The 18,721-nt window shown below is 44.7% G+C and overlaps 1 protein-coding gene across 1 annotated transcript in view; it reads left to right on the forward strand.

Annotated features, from left to right (window-relative positions):
* PAFAH2 (platelet activating factor acetylhydrolase 2) overlaps positions 1 to 18,721 on the forward strand; it is a 184,525-nt gene that overhangs the window by 60,799 nt on the left and 105,005 nt on the right. Inside the window, exons 3-4 of the mRNA XM_085647793.1 lie at positions 6,033 to 6,145; positions 15,149 to 15,299. Coding sequence (XP_085503919.1) covers positions 6,056 to 6,145; positions 15,149 to 15,299 — 241 coding nt within the window. The 5' untranslated portion in view covers positions 6,033 to 6,055. The remainder of the gene's footprint in view (positions 1 to 6,032; positions 6,146 to 15,148; positions 15,300 to 18,721) is intronic.

Genomic DNA, 18,721 nt, shown 5'->3' on the forward strand with positions numbered 1-18,721 from the left:
AGGGCCCTGGTATTGTCCATTCTTTCTATTATTGTCCATTTCACATCCAGGTCAGAATGTCCTTTCTCAAGGAACTGTGTTGTCAATTTTGTGGAGGTTCTCTTGCACCATATAGTTCTCCTGTGTTCATTGATTCTGATTTTGTTTGTTCTTGTCGTCATCCCTATATACCGAAGGTTACAGGGGCATGTGATTGTGTATATTACGTTATTGCTATTGCAATTCATATGTTGTTTTTGTTCCCAAGGGGTATAGAGTCCCAGGTCGATGTATTTAGATTGTGTGGTAAGTGCGCATGCCGTACATGATCAGCAGGGGTAATGTCCCATGACACGTGGAATTTTTTCCTTCCCCGCACAAGTCATGCGGAGCTAGCATACCCACGAGTGGTGACCCACCCCTCTACATCGTGCCCCTTGCCTATTTTTCAATAAACCCCATGACCCCGGGTGGGATACCCTTTGGTTATATTGATTTATGTTGGGAGGACGTATCCCTCCTCCCCCTTCGCATCTGGAGGGCCCTCTCAACCCTCCAGATCCAGCAGGTTTCCCTTGTTTGGATCCTTTTTGTTTATCACAATGTGTTGTAACACTAGCAATCCTTTATTAATACTACACGTCCCTCTAATGGCAGCAATGTATTCATAATGATGTGGAGAAGAAAAACATGTCTAGTAATAAAATTGTCAGAATTTTTGCCCACTCTACACTATCACTGCCACCTTCAAATTCATGGCTGTTATTTTAACAGCACTAAAACATTGTTAAAAAAATGTTTTTAAAATGTTGCCCAATTTTATCAGTGCAACAAAGGAGTTTGAGGTGGATTGTGGGATTAAGAGAGGGCGGGCGGGGTATCAACCCATTAACTTGACTTCACAAAGAGGGGCAATTTTAAATGAGCCAAAACATCAACTACCAGAATGCATTGATTTGGTAAAGTTAAAGTTCATGATTGGCAAGTGCTGTCCCTGTTGACATGGAGACTGAAACTCTGTTCCCCTTGAATGTTTGACCTGCTCTCTTTTAGACACCTTCTAAAACCCCACTTTGTACATTCCAAATCATCTCTCACTCCCAAACAGTAGGCATCTAGGCAGTTAATATCAGCCTCTGTACTCTAGTGCCTAACCTATGTGTTGTTTTCATGCTCTCTTTTGAGGCATTTATGTCTTTCAGACATCTATCATTCTTAGCGTCCCCTTTTCTCATCATCAGTCTTACGCTGTTCGGTGTGAGTGCTTCTGGGTTGCCTCGTAAAACATCTATATTCCTAAATACAAAGCAATTGTGAATTAGCAATTAACAAAACAAAGAAAATGGATGCAAATTTTCGTGTTGAGAGGAGTGTTTAAACCAACATCAAAGGGAAACGTGCTTTTGATATTTTTTTGTAAGTAGAATGTTAGAACTGGGGGTCTCTAGTTGGCAGAGGTAGGTACCTTTGAACAAATAGGGACCCTTGCTTCTAGTCAGGGTAAGGGGTTACACTCCTAAAATAACCCCTGCTCACCCCCTTGGTAGCTTGGCATGAGCATACAGGCTTATCTCAGAGATAGTGTGTAAAGCATTTGTGAACACATACAGTAATCCAGTGACAACACTACAGATGGACACCACACAGTTTTATATAAAAAATAAGTATTTTTTATATAGATTTAACACAAGACCACAAACGACAAAAATCCATAATACTGTACTTAAAAATGGTAGAAATAGCTTAGTTCTCTTAAGATGGTAAATGCGACACTTTAAGTTCAATGTACCTTTGGATGCGTAACGCTATACAACGAAAGTGTTGCAGGGAAGGTGATGCGTCAGTTCTTTTCACGCAAGAACGGTGATGCGTCGGTTCACTACTGATGCGTAGGGGACGATGATGCGTCAATTCTTCTCCACGTGGAGAGGTGATGCGTCGGTTTCTTACTGCGTTTCCGTGGCGATGCGGCCCGCAACGCCATGATGCGATGAAGATCTGGTGCAATGAAACAAAATAGCGTCTTCTCCTTGATGCGACACAATGCGTGCACGCCCGATGGCCGTGCGGCGACTCCACGATTCTTCTGAGCCGCGACAGGGCCTGCGAAATGCTTCTCCGATAATGCGGCTGCGTTTGATGCAACGTCAACCCTCTTCTCCGGCGATGCGAGGTGCTTCGGCAGTGCGATGCGACAGCTGCAGCGGCGACACCCTTCTTCAGTGATGCGACGACAGCGGCTGCGGCCGTGACACGCTCCTCCGATGATGCAACGGCGTCTGATGTGACGTCGACACTCTTCTCCGGCGATGCGAGGCGCTTCTGCGTTGCGAAGTGACAGCTGCAGCGGCGACACCCTTCTTCAGTGATGCGACGACAGCGGCTGCGGCGGTGACACAATTCGTCTTCGTGAGTCGCGCTTCCAGCTCCTTGCGACACCCAGTCCCTCAGAAGGCCCAACACAACAGCAGGCACTTCAAAAGACTCTTGGGGAGCTGGTTGGTGAAGTCTTTTTGTCCCTGAGACTTCAGCAGGAGGCAAGCTCTATCTCAAGCCCTTGGAGATCCTTCACAAGTTGATTTGAAAGTAGCACAAAGTCCTTGCTCCTTTCTTTGGCAGTCAGGCAACCACTGCAGGCCAATCCCCCAAACAGCACTCAGCTAGGGATAGTCTCTTCTTCAGTTTCTCTGGTTCCTCTCCTCAGCAAAGGTTTTCTTGTTTCTCAAAGTGATCTAAAGTTCTGGGGTCTGGGTCCCCCATTTTATACTAATTTTCTCTTTGTTCTCTGAAGGCAGAGAGGCCTTTGCCTAGTCCAAACCAGTTCTGGTCAGTCCTGGAGCACTTTTTTGACAAGACTCCTTCTTTTCTTTCACAGTGTAGGCCAGGGACATCAGACGCACCACAGGAGGTGGAGCCAGCATTGTGGAGGGAAGGTACAGCCCTATTCAGGTCCCAGGTGCAACTCCTCCCACTCATCTACATGCAGATCTCTCTATTCAGCCCTGTGCTGACTCACCCTGTCTCCTGGAATCCCCCAGCCCCTGTCACTCAAACTCCAGACAAGGAATACGCAACCTAGTAGAGGCAGGCTTGGATGGTTAGACAAGAAAATACCTACTTTCTAAAAGTGGTATTTTCAAACACAGAATGTTAAAACCAACTTCGCTAAAAGATGTATTTTATCATTCTGAGTTCAGGCATACTAAACTCGAATTTCTACCTAGTTCCCTGAGTCAGTTAGGATTATAAGATGTAATAATCAAACTGCCCATTCTGGCCTATGGGTAATAGGAAGCCTTGCAATAGTGAAAAACGAAAATGGCTGTAATTCACTATTGGGACATGCCACACCTCACCAGGGCATGTCCTACCTTATACTTACAACTCACCCTGCCATTGGGCCTACCATAGGGGTGACTAATATGCAGAAAAGGGAAGGTTTAGGGACTGGCAAGTGGGTGCACTTGCCCAGTCAACATGGCAGTACCAGACTGCGCACAGGCTCTGCAGTGGCAGACCTGGGACACACTTTACAGGCTGCTTCTGTGGGTGGCACATCCAGTGCTGCAAGCCCACCAGCAGCATTTGGTTTACAAGCCCTGGGCACACTCAGTGAACTGTACTAGGGTCTGACAAGTAAACCAAATCAGCCAATCATGGAGTCACTAATCCACACATCAATTTACCATAGGGAGCACTTGCACTGTGGCACTGGACAGCGGTGGCACAGTGTCCAAAGCATCTATAACCAGCAAAAACACATGAGGCAACAGCAAAAAAATGGGAAGGGAGACCCACGCCAAGGTGCCAGGTCTAACATAGACTTTTGGACTCTTTTCATGAAGTGTGAAAACAGCAATAAAAGGTCTTCTTTTGCACGCAAGAAGCATACTGATTGCAAGTGTTTCCTTTAATTGCGTTGACTGTTTAAGGTAACTTAACATACAAGTTTGCCTGCTTTGTATGTAGTTTTAAAGCACATTTAGAAGGAAAGGGTATGGAGTTTTATTTGGGGTCCAAAATAAGATTATGTGTAATAGTGATTGGAAGGACGGACAATTTAATATGTTGCTTGCTTGGGAATGCAAATCGATGTCCCTGTATCTGCTGCAGTCTCAAAGGAACATAAAATGCGCTGTGTATTTTCTTATCCAGTGATAAAAGAGTAATAAAATGCCCTATTTTACACTTAAAATACGTTTTCCATTTGCATCTTCGAAGAGTCTAGATATGCTGCCTTTTATGAGTGAGACAATTATTTAAAAAAATCTTTGTGTTCGTATTAGGAATGGATCACTAATGGAATAAACATTGGTGCTTTAGGTTTACGAGCTCAATGATGGAGTCTTAATAAATACGAAGGGGCAGATTTACACATTTTTCCCGGGAGGCAGGGCAGCAAGTAGAGTTGCTGCAGTGCGTTGGGTGAAAGCGAGACCGCAGAAATGCACCATATCAACTAAGATATAGCCAATATCTCTGCTTCCTAGTGCTGGCACACTGTGTGCTGCCTGGCGCCAACACAGGCACCCTTGCACCATTGTGCAATGTAGCCTGCGTTATAAGCAGGATTGTTTTTGTCCTTAAAGGCACACCTTCCTGCAAAAAGTCAATCCATAGTGGCATTTTCATCTTTCTGTGTGTGCTGCAAAATGTGTGGAAAGAGGAAATAACGAGGGCAGGCCTTACCGAGGAAGTCATGGCATTTTAACGCATTCCCAGGGTTGCAAGTCTTTGTATATCTGGGAATGCGCCAAAATCCTTGGGTGGATGCATAGGAACGCCCTTGCTCCACCCATGTAGCCCCTTCCCAACGCAAAGTAACGTGAGTAGGCACTATGCAATGCCTTGCATTACTTTGTATTTACTAACCCACTCAAGGCCACACAAAGTGGCTTTACATGGCTTAGTAAACAACAAAAATGATTTTGCATCAGGGCTGCACCACAAAAGTGACTCAACCCAGACACAAAATCTCAGTAAATCTTCCTCTTGGTTCTGGTGCATGCCATTTTTCCACAAGGCACACTCCATTTTTAAATAAAAGGAAGGTCTTGATCTCCAAAAACTTTAGAAGTTACCTGTGCAAAATAACCTGTTTTTGTAGGCTGCAGCTTGCAGGCAAACAATTCCGCTGAGCTGCCGAAAATATTTTTTTAACCAAGACTGGTAGGGGGAATTCAGTTCTACACTACTTGCAATGCAAACGTGAGCAGTGGGTGGAAACATTATAATGGAGTGAGAGTGCTGGCGTGAGTGAGAGGTTTAGCAACAGTGGCAGTGTAGGAATTAAAAAGAAATAAAATATGTGAAATGCATGAAGATTAGAGAAGCCCTGGGCAACCAGTACTCCACTCCAGCTCACAATTGCACTCTGAAGTCTAAAGTTAATAATAGGAAAGGTAGGGTTCTGGGACAGCAAAACAACAATACATTCTTTAGATCTGCCCCTCCCACCTATGCTGCTGCCAAAGAAAAACAAATACATCAAGTTTGTGCTTATCTAAGACACTTTAACAGCATCATAGCGACATCTGCTTGCCGCTAAAAGTTCAAGCTCCATCACATTGTACAATGCATGTAAGCAACCTGTCTCCAGCCAGCCATACTGCGGCTGGCTCAGGCAGGTGGATATATAAACAGAATTCATTAATAATCACTGCTGCTTGCAGGGCAGGCACTTTTTAGTGGAGGCACACAATTTCTTCTCAATCAAAAACACGTACTCCTGACTACCATTGTGTGGGAGGAGCCAACCCCCTCCGCTGGTCGGGATTTGTAAAGCTTTTTTTCGGTTGCTCACATAATGTATGGTGACAGCTGTGTTGTCAAGCCAGACCTAAAGACCACCCACCACGACCTCCTCAAGTGTATCCGGCCTAAAGCAAAGTACATTTCAATGGGTGTAATAGGCATGATAATATTTCATAAAATATATTAACTGTATGAGTGCTTGAGTTTTGGGAATGATGGAAAAGAAATCTGACCTTTTTCAGCAGTGAGGTGTTTGAGTGAAGAAGTGTCATGTTGAGGTATGCATCTTTATTTTTTAGGTGATCCCGGTGCTTGACCAGTCATGGGAGCTGCCCAGTCACTGTGGCTGCCTCCTGGCAAAGGCCTCCATCGGGTGGGCTGCACTGACGTGATGGTGGGTCACACCCGTAAGGTAAGAAGCAGCAATGGGTCTCCTGATTTCAGAGCATTAGGACTGATCCCTCCAGCAAATGAACTGATCTGTATCCGAGTCTTTGTTCCTGACTTCTCCCACATCTCATCCATCCAAACAGCAGGCTTGTCGGTGTCAGTATCTGATTTTCAGTCATAGACTGCGCACATGTCCAATCCATCCAATCAGCAGACTTGTCAGTTTCTGATTCTCTGTCACAGACTGCCCTTCGTCCCATCCATCCAATCAGCATCTTGTGTATCTGATTGTCTGTCACAGACGGCACCAACGTCTAATCCATGCAGTCAGCAGACTTATCAGTATTTGCATCTCCTCTTCAGCCAGCAAACTGGTATATTTGAATCTCTACCTCTGACTGTGCCCTCGTCCCTCCTGTCAGTCAAAAGACTGGTGCATATCTACATCTCTGCCTCACTGCACACATACCTGATCCTTTCGGTCAATGGAATGGTCAGTATCTATGTTTCTAGCTATGACTGCTTCCACATCTTTTCCCATAACAAAGTGTTCAATTTGTGTGCCTATCGCAGTGACTGCGTCCACGTCAGATTCATCATTTAAATGGATTGGTCAGTGTCTGTATCTCCATAATGGAATGCCCGCATCGGTTCTCTCCAATCCACTTAGTTGCCAGAAGTCTCTTTATCACAGACCATGCACAAACGCAATCTTTCCCACTTTGTCAGTGGACTGCTTAGTATCCTTCTCTCTGTCTTTGCCTCTAGCTGTGTCAGTGGATCAACCCAAGCATTTACGCTGTATCAGTGCTCAAATCTCCCTTCAGCCCAAATGATGAACTTGTCAGCAGTTGTGTCTAGCTCTAACTGTCGCAAACCCCAATTTTCCACCAACTTTGAGAATGGACAGGTTAATAGCTATTTTTCTCCAGTTCTGACTGTCCCACATCTGATCCCTCCTGCTCTGTGCATGACCTAGCACTAACTGAGCTCACTCCTGATATCTCCAGTTCTGTCACTAGGCGGTTAATGATTATGCATCTAGTATTGCCTGCCCACGCCCAATCTGCTCTGCTAATGGACCAGCCAGTGTTCATGTCTTTAGTTCTGATTGGCCATTAACTGATCACCATCATTCGCAACACTAAGTTCAATGGTTGTGCCCCCCGCTCCTTGAATTGGCATGCACTAATATTGCCACTGCCGTCAGGTCAGTCTGTGTCTGTGCCTTGCTGACTGAGCCCACGTCTGGCACTGCTAATTCCTTATTTTTACCAACTGTGCAAGCGACTTCTGATCCAGACAGCTTTGTCATTTGACTGGTCAGTATCCTCACCTGAGTTTTAGATAAAACATCTTTTCGGTTTTTAGAACAGTGCCTCTTCTCTCTGTCCCTGTTTATGTCCATGGTATGTGTTGGTCTGTACCGCTGTTTATGCATGTGACTCTGGTGCCCATCTAACATATAGCTTGTTCTGTTGTCTCTGTATACCAGCCTCTGATCTGCAAGTACCTCTGTATCAACCATATATAGAATGGACAAACACCAGCTGCCTTTGGTGCTAGCAATCATGAGCTGAAAGTCCAGCAAGAATCAAATACTATCTTCTGAGATTGTAGCAGAGATAGTAAGGTGCGAGGGTTGGGTACCTTGGATATCCAGACGTGCTAATGTGCCTCCCACCTACCATAGCGAAGAGCTGTTGGGCTTCAATTGGGATGTGACACACAGAACGGATAAATGAGCATTGGCAAAAGTCAATCAAGTACTCTGTTGTAGGGGTGGGGAAGCTTCGCAGGCATGCACTCACTTTCATCATAAAGCACTCAAGATCTGGAGGGACACTGTTTGTGCTGCGCTGTTCGTAAGGACTGTAAGCTGGTGGTTAAGTCTCCATTGTGAGCTGGGACATTGCTTCTGCATGTGACAACACTTCATGTTTTTTTGCCAGGTGGGATACAAACTAACAGCATCTCTTGGGTGGAAGATATGGTACACCTGACTCAGATGTGCTCCTTTGTGAACTTACAGTACAAGCTTGAACTTCATAAATCACAGTTCCTTAGGTACTTTGAACCAAGACACGCCGTCTCCTCAGTCTTGCAGGATCTGGATGAGATTCCTGGATTGAGCCCACTTGCGGGAAAACTCGGAATAATCTCATTGGGCAGTAATGTGGTTTCCCAGATTTATTGATCGCATTTTATTAATACACCCAGCCTCGCACGCTTCGTGGGAGGCAGATGTGAGTACTTTTACTGCAAAAAATTGGGGGGATGCTTTGACATCGCCCAAAAGGTGGCCTTATCTTCTCGGTTTTCAATTAGCCAATTCATCTACCTTTATAGAGTTTACTACACCGAAACTGGTTCTGACAAATGTGGAGGGATTTGGCTCTAATTTTCCTCTGGTGCCACCAGCAGAGGGAGATTTCCTCTGCACGATCCGGAGCTTTCCAGTCATTTAAACAGTTTTCGTGGGTGTTGCATTTTTTCTTAACTTAGGTTTAGTGCTTGCCAAGCAAGATATTGCAAAGCACAGACAGTAGCTAAAGGCCTTTCACTGGATATGCTGGTTCTGTGGTGTGAATAGGTGTATGGTCTTGGAGATGTCCATGTCTGAGGCTCAGGGATGCTCAGATAAACACTAAAGAATTTTAGGTCCATTACAGGCAAAATATGGCCCCGCATAGCAAGATTTGTTGGTTGGGATATTGGATCTAAACTCTCTCATTGATGGGTGTAGGGACTGGGTTGCCCCTTCTCTTATAATACCTGATGCTTTTCTGATGCTATGTATGCATATGGTAATAAAAATGTTTTATTAACACAAAACAAGGCTGAGGCCTCACTCCTCTCCACACTGATATCAATCCATTTCTAATATGTGTGTACATACACACCTTTCTATATGATGATTGTGCCTACCTTTGTTAAGTATCACATCCTTTATTTGAGGGCCCTGGGTCTTCCTGTGCCAATTTCCACCGATCCTAGAGCACTTTTTAATTAATAAAACAAAGACAAAAATACAATCAGTAGAACCGGAGATATGCAGTTTTAAAGATTTTAGTGAAAATAGCTTCAAAAAGCGCAAAGCGCCAACTGTGGGTATATGGTTGTGTCGGACCAGGATAAAATCACAAGTTCAGGCCAACCGTAATGGAGTGCAGTCTGGCTACAAGGCCCTAGTCAGGCCTGCTGGACAAAGTACCTTAAATCCTGGTTTTCAGAGTGTGGCACAGATCTATTTTGAAGATGTATCACGCAGGTTCTGAGGAGCTGCGAGACTGCAGTGCGAAGTCTCTTGTCGTGGAGGCTGCCGTCGAAGAGGGATGTTAGGGCATGCGCCAACGATGCATCGTGCAGCGGCAGTTCCAGAGAGGCTTTGGAGGCAATGCGGGTCTTTTCAACGGGTCCAATTGACGCAGCAGCGACAATGCATTGGTTCTGCTCGGAGCTGCGGCGCGCAGCAGAGGAGATGCGTCGGTTCCGCTGGATCCACAGCGGCTGGAAAGCACCTCAGACTCACTTCTAGTGGTCCAGGACTAGGGTGGCACCATTTGATAGGGAAGACTCACAGATGACAGAGTGTAGGGTTGTTGGAAGCCTATTATGTCCCTGAGACTTCAGATCAGGAGGCCAGCCAAAAATGCCTTGGAGTCACTCTGGGGTTCTGGGTTCAAGAGATGCAGGTCCAGTCCTTCTCACCCAGGCAAGAGAGGAGCAGGGCACCACAGCGGGGCTGGAGTCCCTTCAGGTCAGTCCGAGTTGCAGTCCTTTCAGCAGCAGTGCAGTCCTTGCAGAGTATCCACAGGTCCAGAAGTGTACTGAAGAGTTGGTGTCTGAGGTCCACTATTTCTACCCAGTTGGGCCTTTGAAGTGGTGAGAAGCATCGAGAGGCATGTCTTTGAAGTGCACAGGTGCCCTGCCTTCCCGGGCCTGGCTCCAGACTTATGACACGGGGTATGCAGCCCTTTGCGTGGAGGTAGGACACAACCCATTCATGTGTAAGTAGGGCTGGGCCCAGCTCCTCCCTCGCCTCCTGCCAGCAGTGGCCATTCAGGACACACCTAATTCCCTATTGTGTATGTCTTTCTTTGAGGAATACACAAAGCCCAACTGTCAACTACTCCCAGTCATGTGGCCCACAGACAGGCTACAAGCACCAAATGTTTAAGGCAGAAAAATGACAACATTCTAAAAGTGGCATTTTCAAAAGTGTAATTTAAAATCTGACTTAACCTTAAGTTAGGATTTTTCATTACAATTCCAAAGACGCCAACGATAAACTGGTTACCTGTTCCCATTTGGAAATTACAGCTTATTAAATGTAATTGGGTAAATCCATTGTTATCCTATGGGAGAGGTAGGCTTTGCAGTAGTAAAAAACGAATTCAAGAGTTTTTCACTACTAGGACATGTAAAATATGAAAGTACATTTCCTATTTTTTAAATACATTGAACCATGCCCTCTGTGCTGTCCAGGGCCTACCACAGGGGTGACTTATATGTATTAAAACAGAAGGTTTGGGCCTGGCAAAAAGTTTATTTTGCCAAGTCGAAATGGCAGTTTAAACTGTACACACAGGCTGCAGTGACAGGCCTGAGGCATGAACAATCAGTGCTGCAAGCTCACTAGTAGCATTCAATATACAGGACTTTGGCACATGCAGTGCCACTTTAATAGGGACTTACAAATGAATTAAATATGCCATCTGTATATAAGCCAATTCTACCATGTTTTAAGGAGAAAGCACAAGCACTTTATCACTGGTGAACAGTGGCAAAATGCAGTCCTAAAGCCAGTAAAAATGAAGTCAGCAAAATAGGAGGGTAGAAGGCAAAAAGTTAAGGGGGAAATCACGCCAAGGATGCCAGGTCTAACACCCTAGTGTGTTTTTAACTCTTAATTTACAAGGCTGCATTTACATAATGTTAACTATGGCAGGACCCCCACTCTGTGCCCCTTGCCCTCCTCTGCCACCCTACTCTCTCTCTCCTTGCTGGGAGCATGCATTTGTATGTATCCTGTGCTGCCTGAAAGAAAAAAAATACATTACTTAGGTTGTTTCAGACTTTAGAGGCTTCTGTGGAAGCGAGAACATAGGTTTCACTTCTGCTTTGCAAGATGACTTGAACTTTGTCCCAAAAACCAGGAGATGTATTTAAAATTCAGAAAAGTGTAGGGATAGCAGGACAGTCCTCTGAAAACCGGGACTGTTTGAGCAAATCTGGAACGTCTGGTCACACTAACTGGGGAGGTATGTTAAAGCGGATTGAAGAGAACACTTTGGGCACCACTAGGAAGGAACCTCGCTCTGAGGGGCAGGGCTGCCTCGTTTTCAGCCCCAAACGAAGATGGCGCTGACCACAAATTATTGCAATTATTTTCCTAATCTTTCTTGGCAAGATTTTCTACCAAGTCAACTTTTAGCTCTTCGTATTTTTTCTTTAGTATAAATAAGCATTGCGACCTGGAACCTATGCATCAAAATGCACACTTTTTACCAGAAGGATTGTTGCACCCTCATTATAATATTTTTGTTCCTGTGATGTTTGTCTCTTTTTGGTGTTATGTTCCAATTCTGGAGTCTGGTTTTTATCCTATTTTATCCTATTACCTTCGCTCTGCCTTTTTTCCAGTCAGATATTATCATGCAATTTGTTCAGGTTGCTTTGGCTTATCTCCAGTTCATCATCCATGTGCATTGGTGTTTTTATGCCCCTGGCATTCTCCTAAATTTTTTTAGATTTCTTTTTCAGAACACTTTCCAGTTTGATGTTCGTGTTCACTAAATGAGAAAATGGCTATTGAATGAGATCGCTGTTACCTTATGTTCAGGAACTGTAGGGTTAAAGAATGGCCTTTTGCTCCTGAAATGGACTATGAAATAACCTATTTCATGTGTACCTCTCTTTCATACACCAGACCCTAATACATGTGGTCCTTTATGTACCACATCCGGGTTCATTTGTACCTCTGTGTGTGCACCTGGACCTGGTCCATCATATTTTTGTTTTCTTGGACTGCGTCAATGTTGTACTTTGAATGGGATATACCAAGTCACAGTCCATTTGTATCTCTCTCTTTGTACTGGACCCTGGCCCACCTTTTTATCTCTGTGTACTAATGCACCATACACTGTTTCGTCTGTTGCTCTCTTAAATGTAAACTCCAGTAGGTCTGTATCTCTTTGTATCTCTCTTTGTATGGCGGGCTCACTTCATCTGTACTTCTCTGAATATACTAGTCTGGTTGGACCTTTTTTTATGCACCAATATCTGTTCTATCCCTTCATTTTTCCAGGCCACGTTCTTGTGCCTGGTCTGGCACTGCTATATGTTATGATAGACTTTTTATAGAATGCACAGACATCTTTGATTTGATTTAGGATTTATAAAGTGGCTGAATCACCCCCCAAGAGTTATCTCTGCAATTGCAAACTGAATAGATGGACAGAAACAGGGGAATAAGTTGAAAACAATAAGGTCTTCAAAAGCATGCAAAATCTCAGGAGGTCAGAGCATTCACGCAAATGGATTGGAAGTTGGTTCCAGAAGGTAGGGGCTAAGTGGAAGAAGGCTTTCCTGCCTAGCCGTCCTTTCTTACATCGTGGAACCACAAGTAGAGATTTGGTCCCTGAGCGCAGTGTCCTGAGAGGCTGATATTTTTTAAATTTCTCTGCTAAATAACTGTGGCCCTTCCTGTTTAGGGCTTTATGCACAATGCAGCAGATCTTGAAGCGGATTTGCTTCCGTACAGGTAACCAATGCAGTTTCTACAAGAGAGGGAGTATTGGAGACCAGTCTTGCAGCGGTGTTTTGGACCACTTGCAATTTGTTCAGTGATGCTTCGCTGGCTGAGATCAGCAACGCATTGCAGTAGTCTAGAGGGTTTCAAGACACTAAAAATGAGGGAAAAGGGTGAGTATTGGAATTAAGAAGTGCAGTGAGAGGAAGAAAGTAATAAAATAGCCCCATCTTTAGACTGTTCTAGGATTTAGTAGTAATTAGGCTACGTTTCAGAAGCAAAGAATTTCATATGCTGGAACTGAGGAGTACAGAGCAGTGTTTCCTACCACAGCTTTGTTTGAGGTACCAAGGATTCTGAAGAATGGGCTGCCCAGCTAGCAAAACATTTCTTGTGGGGCAGTGAGGATGAAGATGGCAATCAGGGAAGACTTACTTTCAGTGTTATGTATTTGCACAGATCTATAACCTTGAGGAATCTTGGCATGAATCCGCAGCCAGTGAAGTTGGCAGAGTGAAGGTCAGGCATGACAAATTCTGGGCCATTAAGTATTACCCTAGATTCCAGACTTCTCTAGAGCTTATTTAGAGGTCAGCTACCCCAAATAAAGGGAGTTACAGTAATAAAGCCAGGAAACAATGATGGTGGAGGCCGCTGTAGATTTACCATTCTCTGTAAGTGGTGGTAGGACCTGGGTGACAATGATAGGACTGGCATGAAAAGAAATCAAAGAGTTCTTGGCCGAAAGAGTTAAGTTGTTATCAATCTTAATGGCAAGGTTTTTAACAACTCCCACTAGTTACGAGCCGGTAAAGAAGACTGCAGGCCACAAAAAGCCCTTGGCTTGCTGCACCTTTGTTCTTATAAACAAAGAAGTGGTAATCTTTTAAAATACCAGGCCCTAGCCCATCTTTACCTGACTTCTACCTGTACCTGTTCTGTCTTTTTATAAACCAGGCCCCGCTCTGTCCGAATCTCAGTTATTATGCCTGTATCTGTTCAGTTTCTTAATATGCTGTATCCTAGTTCTGCAGTTATCTTGTCCATCTCAAGGTCCATCTCTTTATTTACTTGGCCCTTGTCCATCTGTACCTCTCGTCTTATGCCTGTACTTGTTCTGCCTCTCATCCGTCTGTAGCTCGGTTCTTATACATCTACTTGGTGCATCTCTGAGTGTAATTCACATACCTTACAGGGAAGAATTCCTTGTTTGGTGAGGGGCCGAGAGGAACTCTGTGAGGGAGTACACCCTCCCGTGGATTAACACTGTATCACTATAAGTACTCCCTTGATTAACCAGTCTGCCATCAAAAGGTGTGGCTAACTAGAACAGTATGTTGATGGTGGATCGATGGTATGCCCTATTTGAAGTATTTAACACCACCTATGTGTGGGGAAGGAGGAACGTCCTTTTGTTATTATATTCCCTCACACACCCTAGTGGTGTCATGCTTCATCATCGGGACACCCCGACGCCTAGAAGTCAGGGTGGGCTCGACCGTTTTTCAGGGAGCACTTACTGAGATAGTATTTGGCCAGGGGGATAAAGATTAAAAATCAATGTCAGACCCCAGTTTCCCTTTATTCTTGGGTCTGGCACTGATAATAAAAACAAGAACTAGGGGTATCTAGGGATATTATGGTCCTAGGACCCTATTGCCAACATGTTTCTGTCCCTTGCTGCCCCATAAAGGGTGCACAGACTTTCTTCAGGGCGTAGGCCCCCTGGGAAATTGGAATAGTAAGGGGGTTTCCCTATACCACTACGCGATAAGGGCAGATAGCTGCTCCTTATAAACGAGAAAATTGTCGTAAAAATCACTCCATCTGTAGGAAAGGAAAAAGAGGGGAGACAAGACAGACAAAGTACAAAACTCGTTATATCCAAATTGGTAATGGAATAAATTAAAATACAATTATAGTGACACAGCATCTCTGAGTGTGCCAGGCGATGGTCTGTCTGTATATTTTTTATTAGGCCGATTCCTGCTCTGTCATTTTATATGCTGAACCCTAGTCCACATATCTGCCTCGGGCCAATCACTGTATACTGTGCCATGGTCTGTCTTACCTCTGTTCATATGTCTATTCCTGATCCATCCCCCTGATCTATCTGTTCTCTGATGTTGACCCAAGCAATGGTTACTCTATGACTTATTTAAAGGTTGCATGCTGATAGTTCTTGTGTCTTCCCTCTATATGTGGGCCAATGGTCTCTATACTTTAGAACCTCAGTGTCTGATTTAATCTGTTTTTTTGGTTGTCTTTTAGGGCATCTTCTTCCGACTCTACTACCCATGCTTGCCCAGTAGTGTCTCTGAGTCGCCCCTCTGGATCCCTCGCTATGAATACTGTTGTGGACTTGCGGAATATGCAAACCTGAACAGCAAGTGGTGTGCACCTCTGCTCAACTATGCCTTTGGTAAGACCCTAGTACATCTGCCTCACTCCCCATGCTTCTATTCAACTTTGAATTGGTCTAGCTGCCTCCCAGTCATGTGCCTCTGCTGTAATACACATTTGATCTTGCTCCCCCGTCTGCACACCTCTACTCAAATATGCTCTTCTTAATATCCTGCTCTAGCTCCCGCCTTGCATGTTTTAGTGCATCTTTATAGTATTTCTAAGGCACGACCCTATCTGACGTGCAACAGCTAGCAATGGTGCACTGAACAGAGGACAAGATCCAGTGGGGATACATGGGTGGGTGGGGATGGAGGGAAGAGGTAGAGGTAGTGGAATGGCTGTGCTCCTCGGCCTGACCTAGCTGCCTCTTTCTGCACCATGACAGCCACACTCTTCATGAGAGAAATATTGGGGTGACGTCATTGATTCCATCCCTTTTGGTGAGGATAGAGAATGCAGGATTTTCTTCCTGAGCTGGAAGCAAGTTTAAAGATCAAGCATTACAAAAACTCGGATGTACACTTCAAGTGCAGTAATCTTGATGGCTACTTTTTCAGCTTTTTAATGTATACGTCTCAATCCTTGGGAGACTGAAGTGCTGGGTGATAGTGAAAGAGTAGGAGAACGATAAACAGGCTTTACCATAAATAAGTACCAAAAACAGTAATATTGTTTGTGATGGATACTTCTAACCGCAGATTGTTCACCTTGTGAAAACTCCATAGGTGTCAGACTGGATCCATAATCTTAAAATCAGTATTCCTGCACACTGATAGATGGCATTGTGTGGCTCCATTTCGACGCCATTGTGCTCCAGACGTGATGAGCAGAATCACATATAGGTCCCCCCCGTGCATGCTGACGCCCGTTGCTATCGTAGTCTTGTCCGCTCCCTCAGATGCTGAGCGGATCAGCAAATTTGTATAAGCAGTGTGCAGATCTCTAGATTGGGACCTTTTTACTTGTGAAGGAGTCCATTTCACAGAGCAGGAAGCTGCAAGGGTTAGTGAGGAATCTGCGGTAAGATCAAGCATCCACCAGAAAGAGCATTACCAAAGGTGAGTAACTGGTTCTTCTGATAGATACTTCTCGCCAGTTTCCTCACGTTGTGAATAGATACCATAGCAGTACCTCCTCAGGTGGTGGATGAGTGAACTGGCTGAGACCAAAAAGGCATGCTGGCCCGAGCAGGCAAAATGCCCATCTGAAATGGCCTGACTGTCAAGGCAGTAGTGCTTCGTGAATGTGTGTACTGACGCCCATGTAGCCACCTGACAAATATCCAGGACACACATTCTGCATACCAACATGGTGGTAGCAGCTTTGGCCTTGGTGGAATGAGTCCATATGCCTCCTGGATGATGCTTATTAGCCTGTGACTGGCAGATCTTAATGCAGAGAACAATCCACCAAGAGATGGTCCGTTTCTACATAGCCTTGTCTTTCATTGCCTCAGAGAATCGTAGAATGAGCCGACTGTCCACTCGATGTTCGTTGGTGCGATCTATTTATAAGGGGAGTGCCCTCTTGAGAACTAAATGGTAACATTTATCTTTCCTCCTTCAAGGGATGAGAGTAAGCAGACAATGCTGGAAGGGTGATAACCTGCCTGACATGAAAAAGTGATACCACTTTTGGCCAATAGGCAGCTTGAGTCCTCAAAACCAACTTGTCTCAGGGGCACTTAATCCTTTGTGCTGTGCCGTTAGGGATTGAAGAGTTGGCACCAGCAAACCTGCATATTTTATTTATTTAATATATTATTTTTGTAGGCGTGTAATAGCCTTGAAACTTTTAAAGACAATAAAATGCACAAACACGGCTCCCTTTGAAGTCAGAGAATGTAAGTAAACAGGCCTCTCGGAAACAGCATCTGTTTTTTGACCTCTTCATTGAATACAAAGCAAATGTGACCAGATAAGAACAAAATTTACAAGCCTGTTTACAGAGGGGCTTGGAGCAGAAATCGCGATATTGTACTTTTTAGGTCGAGCCTAGCGCAGCGCGCATGCGCTGCACTAGAAGTTGGCGGGCCTCTTGGAATCACTCCAGTCTTTCAGCAAGCTTGTGTGTGTTTTTGGCACATTTTATTGGCCTTTGCATCGTTGATATCAACGACGCAATTGGCCAAAGGCGGGTGCATGTCCCACCTTTTCTAAAAATGTTTACTCCCATGGCATCCACCTTGCGGGAGTGAGCAGTGACTCGCAGGGTGCCATCTGTTGTGTGTCATATTAGAAAGGTTGCTTTCAGTTTCACGGCCGCGCTTCTTAAAGCTGGAAAACACAACCCCGCCTCCTCCTCCCCTACCCATTCCTTCCCTCCCCTGGCTCCTTCCCGCCTCCTGCTTTTTTGCTTGAGGACCTTATGGGAGCCTTTTTCCAGGAGCCGGCTTAGATGGGAGGAGACGCATAACTTGGACCTCTCCTGCTGGCCGATGAGCGAAGTCATCTTTGTCGCTCTTCAGCACACCAGCTTTATTTTTGGGTGCAGGAGCAAGATTTGCGCTTAGAGTAACATCTTTTGTCTGCAGTCAGGAGGTTTTGTGAACTGTGCTCCAGCCTTTCTAAAGGTTGAGGAATCTTGGTTCCGGGCAGCGTTTCCTGCTTTCGGATGTTATACTGCGCTTTAAAGCCTTCTGTTCCTTGGTTCATTTTTTTTTATTTGTGTTCGTAACCAAAGCCATGCCGTGCTCTGGGGCATACTTACTTGTTGGAGTTCCGAGAAGCTGTGTGCAACATAAACCTTTCTATATGTGTTGTGTTGGAATGCCCCTGGTTGCTGACTAGTTTCAAGTGTGGGTTAATAAAGCATTTCAGACGTGTTTAACCGGGGTAAAAGAACTCGTAGATGGCTGTTTGTAGAACTCGATAAAAGGCATTGTAATTTATAATGGCAATAGGTCAAAATCTCGTTTTGATTGTAGTGCTTAATTTGAGCTGGTGTTTTCCTGCACACCCCACCGCATTTAATTGTCAACACTGGCGCTTTCAGTGCAAACTGGAACCAAAGGTTTTGGTGTGCTTTTTATAAGCACCATCTAAAGATATATGAAAACGTATTATAACACGCACATGTAAAACTTATTTCTGATATATTTTTTATTTATAAACTGCGATGTTACAGCGCAAACGGAATGGAAACTTTTGAACAACATTTTTATCTCAGTAAGAAACTTGCCAGCTTGTTGTTTAAACCGCATCCATATGTACAACTTTATGAAAGCCACATTTACAGCTCCTACCAATGATAACGATCTTTACCAGGGGGCAACGTTTCTTTTTATTGTACTACTGCAGACTCGCAAGGTGTCATCTGTTGTGGGTTATGTTACAAAGATCGCTTTTAGTTTCGCTGCCTTGTTAAAGCTGGAAAACACCTCCCTGACTCCTCTTTCCCTACCCCTTCCTTCCCTTCCCCGGCTCCTTCCCTCCTCCT

The sequence above is a fragment of the Triturus cristatus genome, chromosome 3_2, assembly GCF_964204655.1.
Source record: "Triturus cristatus chromosome 3_2, aTriCri1.1, whole genome shotgun sequence".
NCBI lineage: Eukaryota > Metazoa > Chordata > Amphibia > Caudata > Salamandridae > Triturus > Triturus cristatus.